This window comes from Meriones unguiculatus, chromosome 12 (genome assembly GCF_030254825.1).
Source record: "Meriones unguiculatus strain TT.TT164.6M chromosome 12, Bangor_MerUng_6.1, whole genome shotgun sequence".
Classification (NCBI taxonomy): domain Eukaryota; kingdom Metazoa; phylum Chordata; class Mammalia; order Rodentia; family Muridae; genus Meriones; species Meriones unguiculatus.
Window position 1 is genome coordinate 80,238,339 of NC_083360.1, and position 14,613 is coordinate 80,252,951.

The window sequence follows — 14,613 nt, forward strand, 5'->3', positions numbered from 1 at the left end:
CTGACATTGAGATTCAACTTCTAACCTTGACTTCTAAAAATCTTGTGACGGACGAATATGGGATTTTGAATATGTCTTTTATAGGCCTTAGATTGAAAAGCATCCGGTCTTTTTAAATTCAAATTTTACAGAAAGAGAATCAACAGTCTAACCCATGGCTTCAACTTAAAACAGTGAGAAGATAAAAACCCAAAGGTTGAAAAACCAAAAGCCACACTGCTCTCTGAGAGTGGGGGCTCCTATAGCAGCCTATGTGCCATTTGTAGATGCATTTTGAGGAGAAATGTCCCACTTTTGCTAAATATAGTGGCAGGCACTGGAAGGATTTGGGTAAAGTTCTGAAGCCAATGGAAGAGCCTGGGCTTAGAGTTAGTATTTCCATCCTTGGAGTTAGGATTTCTACCTTTACTCTTGACAGTCTTGCAATTCTTCTCGTCCTTTTCCAAGAAAATGAATCCCTTTCTTGCAAATAGCAAACATATATTCACATTTCTCCATTAGTGTTGCTATTAGCTACCAAGAGCTGCAGGAAAATTAATTTTAGGCTGGAAGAGTTGTGGGGTGTGCACGAAGGGAGTGTTGGCAGGATACCGATGAGTCGGCACCTGCCACCACTACAATTCTGTCACCCACCTGTGGATGTGAACACACCTCTAAATTCCACTGATCTTCAGAAGAAATGTAAGCTCTCTTCATCTTCCGAGACTCATCCTGATAGTTATTTTAAGGACCGCTCTGAAATAATTCTTAAGGAAACCCATTCTCAAAAATTTAAAGCACAAAATTAAGATGGCCCACTGCACTGTGATGAAGCTGAGGCTGCCCGGGGAAAAGGCCTTAAGTGTAGTTACAAAGCACGTGACAAGTAAGGTTACTCTCTTGAGCCTCCAGTTTGAAACGGCAAAGCACTTCTGCTCTCATCCATGTTGAGGGAACAACTTAGAAACACAACTGTTTTACAATGGAGACACTGTGACATGCCTTTGTATGAGCAGCCTGAAGTGGATTCCGTGGATGGGGTTTTATATTGAATGAATTATTTTTATACAAAATTTATTGACATTTATTTTGGAAAACTGCTTTTGAAAATGTCTATTTTTCAAAATACACGGAGCACAAGATGCATGATATTAAATTTAATGTTATAAAGATCTCTGTGGGTTTGTTGTAAGTAACATAATTATTCAAAAAACATGGAGCTGAGGATGAACTTGGAAGATGTTTAATTTTATAGTGAGATTCCTATATTGTACATCTTCTACTCCTGAAACATGTACTAAGTACTGGGAAAGAAAATCTTTCTGTTTAATGGCAATTTGTATGATAATAAATGTTATAAACCTAAGCATTGAGATATGTATCTCTAATTGTGTTATACCCTGCTTCTCTAATAAGTTCTCAAAGGTCTGAAAGTTAGTTTTACAAAGTCACGTAGTCAGATATTTTCATGTTTCTATTGTATAGAATCAGTGTTAGGATCCTGAGAGGTGAAAGTAAAAGCAGAATTAATGTGGACTGAGATTATCTGGTTATTTGATCCATAACCTTATAGTTTAAGTAAATAGCTACTATAAAGTTTCTATATGATGTCAGCCTTTGAATGTGTTTTAGAATTCCTGTAAACATGACCCGTGCATCTGGAAGGAGCCTGAAAACTCCAAGGTACAAGCGCCTTCTCACACCACAAAGTTCTTCCTAAACAATGCACACTGGGCTCTGGGAGCATTGCTTCCTGTGACGAAAGATGACACACCTTAATTGTAAAACAGATTCCCCATCTTAATCCCCTGCAGCTCTGTTGGAGTCTTTCGGCCTCTATTGTAATGACTCACAAACATGCTTTCTTACTTAGGCTTCTAATAATTTGCACTTTTTGCTGCTATTTAAAACTGCATGCTGAGATTTTCTTTTTAAATCAGAGAGGTAATTATAGTAAAACTTTCAAGCAGAGAAATATCATTTCCCACACTGCCTCTGTTACCAAAACACCCTGGTGGGGAGGGGACCAAAGCAGGGCTTTGCTCCTGCTAGGCAAGTGTTCTCCCCTTGAGGTATTCTCAGCCTTACCACGTATCTTAAAAGTTGTATATGATTAGGATTACTATGTAATTGTAATAATATACCCAGTGGTTTCTTAATAATTACAATGTAGCATTTTTAAAATCAAAGTGCAATTACTCAGGGGCTGGACATGACTAGACTTTAGCTTGCACATGACTAGACTCTGGTCCCTAGCACCTACTTCACGGGGCTCACAACTGCCTTTAACTCCAGCTCCTGGGGAGCTGAACTCCTCTGAACTCAGCAGACATCCATGCTCATTTTCATGTTTAAGTCATTTGTTTTGTACCTTCATACTCCTTGTTTAATTTATAATAAGTTATTAGCAGCTTTTTTTTTTTGTAATAAGTTTTAGATTTGTGACCATAGCTTTTCTTGGAAGTAGCATGTTGGATACAGAAGCCTTCAACACATAGCTTTCTTTACCGTGTTCATTGTGAGTCACAAAGAAGGGGAGAGACATCAGTAGGCTCGTGAAACAGCAAAGTCTTTGATTATTCCTGCTGTATAAGCAGAGGTGCTAATCTATCGGGGCCACCAAACAAGGACCCTGGAGCCTTGTTTCTTCTGCTATCCCTGAGCACGGGCTAACGAGGGATTTATAAGCACAAAACTCTCAAGCACCTGAGCCAATCAGAACTTGGAGATTAGGCATTTCCCCAAGTATTCTATCATTGTCAACACAAGCGTGTTGACTGACATTGACTGTAAGTGTTTTTGCCCAACCAATCAATTTCATTTGTTCTTTCTGTTGTTAGGAACAGGCATTATGTTTTGGTTAACTATATTTTGCTTAGAGAGGGGACTGGTAACAGTTATGTTTTGGGGAAACTGTTGTTGCTAAGAGAGAAAGTTGGTCAGCTTAGGTAAAATAGAGCCTGAAGTCAAAATGGCAGTACTTAAGACGAGGTCCTTTTATGTACTCCCAACAGCTTAATAAATTTGTCTGCATTTCTTCTCATGGGAATACTAGGGATAAGATTTTCTAAATTTTGGGTTCATTTATCTGTACCACCTCTCGCCAAACAACTATGGATTACACCTGCACTGCTATTAGAAACACAGTTTCTGTGCGTTTTATGCACATCAAACTTATTATTTTGTTTTATCTTAAGTCTTTCTGGTTGGACTTCTGAAGTGCTATATCTCTACTTTCTTTTCTCTGGGATAATATCCGTTTGTCATAAGAAAGTTACTAGTGTTTTTTATAGTGTGGATCAACAATGATTTTAGATTTTTTTTTTCTGAGAATATCCTTATTTTACCTTTCATTTAAAAATATCTTAAAAAATGTAATGGGCACCTGGTAATTGTGTACATGTATGGGGTACAGTGTGACAACATGTATATTGAACAAATACTGGTCAGATCATGATGACTGGCAGAGTTATCACTTCAGACATTTGTTGTTTGTGTTGGAGCCATTCAAACGCCCTCAACTAGGTATTTTGAAATAAACAATCGTTGCTAGCCAGCCCTGGTTATCATAAAACAGGCAAACTATTAGTTTTTTTTTTATCCAGTTGATAAAAACCTATATATTGATAATGTTTAATTTGTGAGTCAGCTTAAAAAGAGAGAAAACAGAAAAAGACCAGAGTCTGACCTTCAACAGATGGGACTATATGAGACTACATAGGGAGGGGCAGCCTTTCTACCACAGGTAATTGAGGGGTCTGCCAGAGGAAAATGCTGGCTGTGACCCTTTGTAGAGGTGGAGTGCATGGTTTGCCAATAAGGAACTGTTAAAGCTGCAGCCCAGGTTTCTCTCCTGCAGCCTCTCCTTCCCGAAAGTGTCTAAGGTGAGAAAGACTATATTGAGAAAGAAGCTATCCCAATAGACATTCCTTTCTTGGCTGACCTATACCTGCCAAGCACAGTCATTAGTAATTTCATAAAAACCCATTTTACAATGAAGGCACAGCATCGTTCTAAATCCTCATAAACACAGAGATAGGGGAGCAAGAGCCTCAAAAGAAGTGGGAGGTGTGGTATCCAAAGAAGGGGGGAGCAAGGAGACTAACTCTTAACTGCTTTGAACTGAGGAGGGTCAGAGTCAGAAATTAGTTTCAGGTCTGTTGAAGAGTATGTCCTCTGGTCCTTTAGCTGGAAGGGAATTTGAACTGGATTAGCTGCAGTGGGTCATGAGTTTGCCATGACTCCTGATTCCTGAAAAGACTTGAAAAGTAATCATTAGGGAGCAATAAAAGGATGATACCAGTTACAAATAAAACTGAGCGATTGCCCAGAAAGGTGAAGATGCAGGAGGGCCAGTGGGAGGAAGGGAGTATAGAGTTGATTTGGGGTGACAGTGCCTAGTCCCACTGGCTCCACAGTGAGCTAGAGGAAACAACAGGGAACTACAGAGCAGCAAAGGAAGGGAACAGGAGGAACCAGAGGGCTAATATAAAGAATTCTATCTGGCGTGGGGTGAAAGGGATAAAGTTCTCTTGTAGCCAGAGGTATTTTGTTGTTGCTTTGCTTTGTTTTGTTTTGTTTTTCACAGCATCTAAAAGGTCTTTTTGCAGTTGTCTTTTTTTTTTTTCTCCAGACCTGAGGACTGAACCCAGGGTCTTGCCCTTAGCTAGGCAATTACTCTACCACTGAGCTAAATCCCCAACACCCCTTTTTACAGTTCTATCAGCAAGAAATGGAGCTGTTGCAGAATGACAGCCATTGTGAGAGCTTATATGGTACATTTTTGTTGGGCATAGCCCCCAACAAAAGTAAAACATTTAAAACATAAGATAAAAAAACAGAAGTGTGGGGACAAGGAGGAGGGAAGAACTGATCAAGGGGAGGAGGGCTGGACTAGAAGCCTCTCATAGGAAGAGGCTGTGGTTGAATTTTCATCCTGTCTCTGTGTCTTTAGGCACCATTTCAAACCGATTAGAATTTGCTCGTGGGAAAGCAGCTTCATTTGTGTGGGAGGGCACAAATCTCATCTTTGACACTATTCAGATCTATTCTGGGAGTTCTGCAGCAGCCAAATTTAAAGCCAATTTGAGGCTTACCCCACAGGTAGAACATGTGATATGCCTTGTATGTAACAAAGATCTCTTCCTCTTTTCTTTTCAGTTTGTTTTTAATTTTGGGAGGCAGGTTTTCATATAGCATAGCTACATGTATTAGTCAGGATTTTCTAGAAGAGCAGAACTTAGAGCATGAATATATATAAAAGGAGAGACCAGGTGAGGTGGTGCACTTTGTAACCCCAGCACTCATGGAGGCAGAGGCAGGCAGATCTCTGTGAATTTGAGGCCAGCCTGGTCTACAAAGTGAATCCAGGACAACCAAGGTCGAAAGAAACCCTGTCTGGGGCGGGGGAAGAAGGGGGGAGTTTAAGGAAGGATTTATTAGCATAATTTACAGGCTATGGTTCAGCTCATCCAACAGTGGCTACCTATGAATCTGGTAGTTTTTTATTCCATAAAACTGGATATCTCAGCTGGTCTTCTATATGCATGAAGTCCTAAGAAGTAGGATCTAATGCCAGGGAAGGAATGGACTTGGTAGTGAAAGCAAGGGTAAGCATATAATGAACTTTCTTCTTCTATGTATTTTATATAGGGTTCCAGAAGAAGGTCTGGCCAGATTAAAGGTGTGTCTTCAAACCTCTAAGATCCAGATTAGAACTGAATTTCCAACTGAGAGGATTTAATTAAGAAAAAAGTCCCAGTCAGGTAGCAGTGACACACGCCTTTAATCTTAGCACTTGAGAGGCAGAGGCAGGCAGATCTCTGTGAGTTCCAGGCCAGCCTTGTCTATGTTCCCTTGACCTCCCCATTGTCCTCCCTCCTGGACGTGATCAAGTAAACCTCACTTTCTCTCTCCAGCCCTCCCCCGCTTTGAGGAAAGCCTTCACATTCCTTACATTCCTGAGCATTGCCCCACCCCCTCACCTGGAGACAGCCACCAGGTCCCCAAGTCCAGCAGGTGGCAGACAGGTCATCTTCCTTAGCCTTCAATCCTTAAAAACCCCTGCCTATCATAGTTGGGGTGCGAGTTCCTCCAGCCTCATCCCCCCTGAGGATGCTGAACATGCCCAGAAATTTTAGTTCCCAAATAAACCTGCTCTTTTTATACTTTCAATCTGGTTTGGATGGGCTTATGTTGTTGGCAGAAAGAACCCATCATTCTACAGAACAAGTTCCAGGACATCCAGGGCTACACACAGAGAAACCTTATCTCAATAAACCAACCAACCAACCAACCAACCAACCAACCAACCAACCAACCAACCAACCAACCAACCAACCAAATAACTAGAAAAGAAAAGAAAGAAAGAAGGAAGGAAAGAAAGAAAGAAAGAAAGAAAGAAAGAAAGAAAGAAAAAGGAAGGAAGAAAGAAACCCTCACAGTGTGCCCAGCAATTTGGGTTTTAGTTAATTTCCAGAATTATTCAAGTTGACAACTAAGAAAGCCATCACACTAGGTGAGGTGACCTTGAACCTCTGGCCCTCTGACTCTGCCTCCACAGTGGTGAGACTGTAGGCGTGTACTACTGTGCCCAGTATTGTGTGGTTCTGAGACCTAACCCAGGACTCCTGGGATGCTAGGGCAAACATTTTAGCAACAGAGTTTCATCCCACAAATTTTGTAGAAGGGAATACGGCTATGTAACACTGAGTCTTAAACTCAGTAAAGGACCCCTGCTTATGTAAAAACCTGTTTGTCCTCCTGCATCTGACTCTCCTATGAGGTACAGAAGCAGTTGCCATCCAGCTTACTCTATTTCAAATGGTCAAATTATTAGGACCAAGGGCGGGGGAGATCCTAGGGGACCCTAACTTCCTGAGGGGGATGAAGAGAACTCAGGAGACCAATCGTTGGTGCAATAGCAAGAGGTTCCATTCAGCCATTGTGAGATGGGGCTGCGCCCCCACAAAACCAGCGAGGAATAGCCAGGAGAGACAGGAGTCTGAGGTTTTTAAAGGAAGGAGAGCAGGGAATCGCGGAGGTTGCGAGCTTGGCGACACTGGATTGGGTAATTAACTTTTAAAATGATTGGTTCATTTTAGGCTCCAAGTCCATCTGGTCCCGCCCCGATCTGGGTTGGGGAGCTGTGACGTCTGGACTGGTTACTAAGCAACGTTATCTCATCATGCCGATCTGGACACTCCTCCACAGCAGGGGAGGAGACCTTTCTCATTCCTTTGCAACGGGGTGGGGTCTTGTCTCAATTCATCTGCTCCTCCTCCTGCCTTCTGTAAAAGTGCTGGGAGAATTTAGTTTAATATAGGGTGTAGAGTTTATAGAGAAACCTGTAAAGCTAGCCTGTTCCTTTCAAGAGGATTAGTCAGTCTACAGTCTACTACCTAGACAGTTGTCCCAGGGCTCCATGACAACATGGGCAGACAGTCTAGTCATTAGGTGCTGAAGACCTGTGGCTTTTCTGTGTTAAGAGACATATGGGAGAGATTGACCTCAACTTGTTTTCTGCAACATGAGAAAATAAGTCTCTAGGCATCCAGTTTGTCCACAGTTCACGTGTTCTGCCCAGTTCACGAACCCCAAAAGACCAGGAATAAATAGACTCCGCTGTAAATACATGAGGTTCTTTTTATTGTAAATTACAAGCTGCAGGTTGGGCCCATACACTGCCACCGCCGAAGCGGAGGGAGCTGAGGGCCCCCCCCCCCCCCCCCGCACCCAGATTAGTTGGGTGATATATAGATTCTGGTCCCTCCCAGCATGCCCAAGGCAGGGGCAATTCCTGACTGGCAAGCACCTATTGGTCAAAATGCTACACTTTGAATTGATTGGCTGTAGGAAGGTCCCCAGACCATAATGACCTGGTGTCCCTCCCTAGGGGGAAGGACCAGTTTCCTGGCAACTGTTATCTCTAGTGGGTGGGGAAAGAATGCAATAAGGCGGTCCTTCGCCTCAGGGCATTACTGGACTTCACCCACCCACTTCAGGTCTTAATCATAGCTGCTAATTTATCTTTTGGTCTCTCACATGCTGGGCCCTAGCAGCAGGGGGCAGTCTTGTCCAGTGGTTAGCATACCACAATACAGAATTGAAGTCATCTGTCATTGTACCCAAATCTTCTTGGAGACCTTGAGGAGCTACTGCTAGGATTTGGAACTCTCTGTCTGTCATAATAAACTTAAAGATGTTAAACGCCATATTCAGCAGATCTCTGACAGGTTTGAAGGATAGCATGTTTGAGTTAAGCAACCTATGTCTCTATTTAGTTATCTGCTCTAAACTACACCTTGCAAACATAAAACAATGCTATGATCTGTGATTATGTCATACTTTGTTGGCAAGTGTTTGAGGACCATGTATATTTTAAATAGATCTAAATATTAAATAAAGCTTAATCCTGTAATCAATAAGAGGCCTATAGCTTATCTTAATCATTAAAGACTCAGACTTCAGGTTCTATCCCTGTTTGGAGCCTTTAAAAAACATAAACATAGTCCATAATGAGAGAGCATAACAGTTTCCTGTATGATTTAATTCATAAAAGTCCATAGTTTATAAAAGTCTAAGGATATACTATAGATTTTAACCATTTTGAGTGTGAAAATAAAGCATAACGACCAAGCTTTAATGTTGTAAACAAATGAATGTCTCTAAAATTAACAGATCTCAATTTAGAGTATCCTTGAAACCATATCATATAGCTTAAGGTTATCTAGTCAAAAATTTTTACATAGTAACCCTGAGTTATGAGTTTTAGAATCAGCAATAGAGTAGAACAGCATGAAAAAAAAATTTTATATTACATTTGAATTTATTATACAAAGATCTATTAGCCAGAAAGCGTGTGGTGAATCCAGTTTGCTGGCAGCCAGTGGCAGGAGAAACTGTATTTATTTGGGGGAAGGAAAGATGCAGAATTGTGGACCTCTGTCCCAATGGGTAAATCTACGAAACACTCCCACACCAAAGGCTCAGGAAACATTGCTGAAGAGGGTGTGGAAAGATGATTGTAAGATGTTGAGGAGCAGTGACTTTGCTGTGAGAGTGCATCTCCTAGTAACATGAGAAGCTACATCCATAAAGCCTGACAAACATGACTGAACTAACAAGAACTGAACAAGGATGACAATGGTGGACATGCCAAACATGGCAGAGAAAATCCCACAAGGTCTCAGCCTTACACAACGAGATATAGGTGACTGGAAAGCTGGGAAAAGAAGAGATAGCTCTCCCTAGGGAAGAACATACCAATTGATTGTCCAAGGCTAAACAGTATTTTTAGAAGGATTTATTTTAATTTCTATGTCTAAACTGCTGAGTCATTTCTCTAGCTCCTACGGTGTCCTATTTTCAGGTAAAAACCACTCCTGTGGCCCAGGTACTTGGTAAGCTGGAAAGACAGGATGAGTTGTCTCTTTAGGCTGGGTACCTAAAGAGCCTAGCCTAAAACAGTGTGTGGTGTGTGTGTGTGGAAGGAACAGAGCAGTGCTGTAAGCTGCTGAGGTGGAGCTACAGCGATCAGGAAACAGAGCCTGAAGATGGACTCAGAGTGAACGAAACAGAAGATGCAGGAGAATGAGTCCCCTCCACAGGGAACGTCATTGCTGAAGTCACTCCATTGTCTTAAAGAACACCAGCAGCACATGCAGACGAGGTCTCCCAGCTGTGACGTAGGCATGAAGAACCTGCTTATAGTGTCTCTGCCTTTCTGTGGATGAGCTGACCTGGAGGAGGGTCAGACCCTCAGTGGATAGATACAGGGTGCATTCTGCTTGCTGTAAATAAGTTGTACTGTGGGACCACAGTTTCACCTATAAAAATACGCACCATTTTGGAAAAGCAAGAAGACGCCTGGTGGTCACAAGAAGTCCTGTGATAGCCCATCTCTGTGAGAGTTGATGGAACATAAAACTCTAACAACTACTCCCTTTCTTTCTAGAAAGTATTAGTAATCAGGGTTTTGTTCAGGAATGCCACTCTGCTCACAATCAATCACTTCCCAAGGATGGTTCTGTCTAGGGAGTGACATTCTTTTTTAAAAATTTGTTAATTTATTTTTTAAAATTATAATTTATTCAGTTTGTATCCTGGATGTGTCCCCCTCGTCTCCTCCCAATCCCACCCTACCTCCCTCTTTTCCCCCTATGCCCCTCCCCTAGTCCATTGATAGGGGAAGGTCCTCCTCCTCTTCCATCTAACCCTAACCTATCAGGTCTCATCAGGACTGGTTACATTGTCTTCCTCTGTAACCTGGCAAGGCTGTCCCCCTGCCTTTCCCCACCCCAGGAGAAGGTGATCAGAGAGTCAGCCACTGATTTATGCCAGAGAAAATTCCTGCTCCCCTCATTAGGGACCCCAATTGGAGACCGAGTCTGGGCTACATCTGAGCCAGGGTTTTAGGTCTTCTCTATGCATTGTCCTTGTATTTCATGTACATTGGTGTTTTCCCTGCATTTATGTCTGTGTGAGGGTGTTGGACCCCTGGAAATGTAGTTACAAACAGTTGTGAGCTGACATGTGGGTGCTGGGAGTTGAACCAGGCTTCTCTGGAGGAATAGCCAGTGCTCTTAACCACTGGGCTATCTCTCCAGCCCCCAGAGGTGATTTTGCGGGAATCACAATGACCTGTGAGAAGAGCTGGTTTTGATTTTTATTAAAGGTCTATGAAAATAGAGTAATTAAAATTATTTTGTTGCTACATGATACAGTAAAAAAGGGAATAAAATGCCTGGCTTGGGTACCCTCTTAATGAAACAAAGACATAGCTCACTACTGAACAGTTAACAACCAGGTCTCAGGACAATCAATTCTCTAGGTAGAAGAAAACTTTTGCTGCAGCCATCTTCAAAATGTGCACAGCACTTCCTGTCTGAGTACCTTGAAAGGAAATCCCCTACCATTCTTCAAACAGGTCTTCACTAGAGAACAGGTCTGCACTGATCAGTCAGTTCAACAATACTGTCCACATGACCCATCAAGCAGCCAAGCAGTGGGAAGTAAAGAGGAGAAGACAATGTCCTAAGTGACTTCGGGTCTTGGACTATGATTTCTCTGATTATATGTCATGAGGTCACAGGACACCCTGAGTGTGAACCTAAAAATGAAGTCAGTGACTGAGTGGCACACCAGAGGGAAGTGTTAAGGTACATAGATTGACCATATATATATACAACATGGGGAAGCCACTGGTGATTCTGTCCTGATAGAGACATTTAGATATGCAGAGCTGTCTTTCTGATTCCACAAGACACCTGACACCATGCCATGTCAGTTCCTGTGCTCTGAATACGTCAGATAAAAATACACACCATTTTGGAAAAGCAAGAAGACGCTGGTGGTCACAGGAAGTCCTGTTTTGATTCCAATGCACCAAACTCTATCTAAAGCCACGTGTTCTGGAATTCTTGTTGAAGGTCCTTCCCCTTGACTTTGATTTCTCAGCATCCAGAAGCAGCCTTCTCCTGTTCACTGCCAACATCGACAAAGTATGGCCTTCCTGTCATAGACACAGCGCTGACAACATTCAAGGCAGATGGCTGTAACAAAAGCCATTTTCTTGGGCTGCCTTTGGGCCATGACTATGTCCAGGAGGTCAGGACACAGTTGCACAAATCTGTCCACGAGGATATTACACAGGTGATCATAGCACTCTAGGGGGGCAGGGTACAGTTCTACAGCCAGCTGGTTTAGATTGGCCATGCATTGCAGAAGGCCCTTCAATGAAGGCCTGGAGAAGCGATTGTCACAGAAATTGACCCTGGTGAGCTGGGAGCACTGGCTCAGGGCAGGCAGGAGGACACTGAGGTGAGAGTCCTCCAAGCTGCAGTGCTCTAACTCCAGGGTCTGCAGAGTGTCTGCCACATTCTCCAGGAGGACTCGGAGACCTGTGGGATGTGACGTGGATAACTCTATGTGACTGAGGTGCAGGTGTTTCAGTTGACAGAGCCCCGGGCACTGTGACAAGAATTGCAAGTCCGACTGTGAGAAACGGGAGAGTGTGATAGACAGGGACTCCAACAGGATCATCAGGCATCTAGGGAAAGAACAGAAAATTAGTTCTGGCTCATGGGGTTGGAGGAGATTACTAAAGCTGACACTGAGATAGAGGAGGCCACTTATGTAAAGTCACTCGTTGCATATGCTGAAGGACAACACTCAAGGTACAGCTTGTTGGGGTCTGGTCATATCATTGTTTCCTGAGGTACAGCGCTATCAGCTGGGATGGTCTCAGAACGCAGATCTCCACCTTCCCATCCTCACCCTGTCCAACAGAGAACTGCTGTTTGCCACCTCATGCCAGGAGGGCATACCCAGAAAGGAACATCACCAAACGGTTCTGCCAACATCTTGGTATGTGCCCACCAGAATTCCTCTCCCTGTCCTTGATATCAAGGACAACCTCTACCCCTGATTTCAGTGTTCCACCCTGAAAAATGATGACCCCCCCAACCCATTGTCATCCCATTCCCATCTATGAAGTCCCAAACTGTGTTCAAATCATCCTTCCCTCCAGGGGGAACTAGAGGTTGACAGAGATGTCAAGAGAGGAACAAACTGGTTCCTGTTCACACATCTTTGTACTGAGCTCCCTCTGTACCTGTGCAGGTGTGAGTCCCTCCCCACCCTCTACCCCCAGCTTAGGGCCCTCAGCTCTGTCCTGTTCCCTTCCATTAGCTTAGACAGGATCCAAAAGAGTATTACCCAAAGATCGCTCACTGCCACTGACCTACTGGTGCAATTGACATACTTGCAAAATGGCTCTCTATGCTTCTCCTGTCCCAGCTCAAGCTCTGCTAAATGAGTGGAAAATGACCCTAGTTCCTTCCAACTCAGTTAAGAAGGAAACAATCTACGCTGAGATACTGAAATGAATGAATGATTGTAAATTCCCCTGTGGCTGGCACACCTCTGAAACCCACTAATGCTCCAGTAAGGAGAAAGGCTTCCCGTCATCCAAGAAACAGCTCACCATCATGCATTACCTGAACAACTGTTTTATTTTGTCAGTGGAAAAGAGGATGCCATACATGGAGAGATGCTGGAGATGGCTGAGTTTGGAGAACTGAGTAAGGAACTTGGAGAAACAGTTCTCCTCTGATTCTGGAAATGTAATTAAAACTCTGTCCGGGTTCAAGCAGATGTGATGTAGACGGAATTTGTGGAGATTTCTCATCTGGCCAAGGCAAGGTGCAAAGTGACCCAGGAAGGAAAGGACCTGGTTTGTAAATAGTTCCAATTCTTCGATGTAGTGTGGCTGAACAATGTCTAAAACCTCCATGATGGTCTCCACAGGGAAGTCACAGATCTGCATCTTCACACAGCACAGCTGCACAGAGCCCTTTCTCTGCTGGGCCCACTGCAACAAGCATGTTTGGTGTTCTTGCAGATGGAAGCAGAGGCTCAGGTCAGTGACCACCTTCAAATACCACCTCAGGGCATATCTATGAAGGCACTTTGCTATCTGCTTCTCGCTCCCAGTCTCTGCTGAGCGGGCTCTATTGTCTCTTCCAGCCCACACATCCCAGAAATCCTGGTGCACATTCCTTAATTCCAGCACTTGAAGCTTCCACCTTCTGTGAAGAGAAAAGGTGAAGTTTCATAATGTAAACCAGGAACCTACCTGGAGGCAGCTTATATCCCACTATTCTAATGTCATCTCCACTGTGTAACACCTCACACCTGCCAGGCAAGGACACTTTGCCTGAGCTGCGTCTGGAGACCTGTCCTGCTTCCCTCCACTCAGCTGGTGTGGACTCATCTCTTCCACATCTAGAACACACAGAGAAAGGCTCATCCTACTATGGCTACATCTTCTCTGAGCTGTCCTCCATTCCTGACTGTCATTTATATCAGCTCTCCACTTGAATACTAGTTCCACAGACCTCCAATTCCATGACATCAGAAGTCTCTGTCTACTTTGACCCCATTCTCCCTGACCACACCTGTGTCTTACCACTAGCCCAGTGATTCCACTTCTAGCCTCCTTGGGCCTTGATTACCTGGGATGGGCCTTCTGGGTAAGCAGCATGTCTATGCCATCCAGCACAGCTTGCAAGGTCTCCACTTCAGGGGTCTTCATCAGTGCCCCCACAGGGAGGCAGGGGAAGGGCCAGGCTGCCACCATTGCCTTCAGTATCTTTGTGAGTCTGCTTTCGAAGGCCCCCTTGAACATTGGTGGCAAAAGCTCAATGGGCATGGAGTCCAGAGCAGAGATGGCCAAGGCTTCATTCTTCAGCAGCCCCTGCATGGCCAGCTGCAGGAGTGTGGGAGGGATGTACAAGCACATCCTGATAGATTTTCAGTCAACAGAAGCCTAGTATAACATTTAGGAGACAGGGTTTCAGGCTAAGTTCTATAAATTCCTATTTCTCACACATCACAAGAATCTGAGAGCTAGAGTCCATGCTCTGGCAATAATGAAGAACTGAGTCTGCCCAATTATACAATCTGGTGGTCTCTAAGCCAAACTTCCATCACTCTCAGCATCTGGATTCTCTTAATAGTGGTCACTCAGGAACACATTAACCATTGTTCCACCAGGTACCCACCCTGCTCCTCTGCATCTCATGCCTACTCAGAACAAGGGTTATGGAGGAACATGCAATCTGACCACACTGC

General features: G+C 43.7%; 1 protein-coding gene across 1 annotated transcript; it reads right to left on the reverse strand.

Moving 5' to 3' along the window:
- Positions 1-11,460: 11,460 nt before the first annotated feature.
- LOC110559038 (PRAME family member 8-like) lies at positions 11,461-14,281 on the reverse strand. Its single transcript, XM_060365245.1, has 3 exons — positions 13,995-14,281; positions 12,978-13,568; positions 11,461-12,028 (listed from the first exon to the last, which is right to left on the reverse strand). Exons 1-3 carry the CDS (start codon positions 14,279-14,281, stop codon positions 11,461-11,463), a joined length of 1,446 nt encoding a protein of 481 aa, XP_060221228.1.
- Positions 14,282-14,613: the final 332 nt, after the last annotated feature.

Bases quoted from the DNA above. Each gene is read 5' to 3' on its own strand.
- LOC110559038 (XM_060365245.1), bottom strand. From the start codon at position 14,281: ATGTGCTTGTACATCCCTCCCACACTCCTGCAGCTGGCCATGCAGGGG. The intron at 13,569-13,994 runs GTAATCAAGGCC...TTCTCTTCACAG, and splicing joins ACCCAGAAGGCCCATCCCAG to AAGGTGGAAGCTTCAAGTGC. The intron at 12,029-12,977 runs GTAATGCATGAT...TTCTTTCCCTAG, and splicing joins AAAATAAAACAGTTGTTCAG to ATGCCTGATGATCCTGTTGG.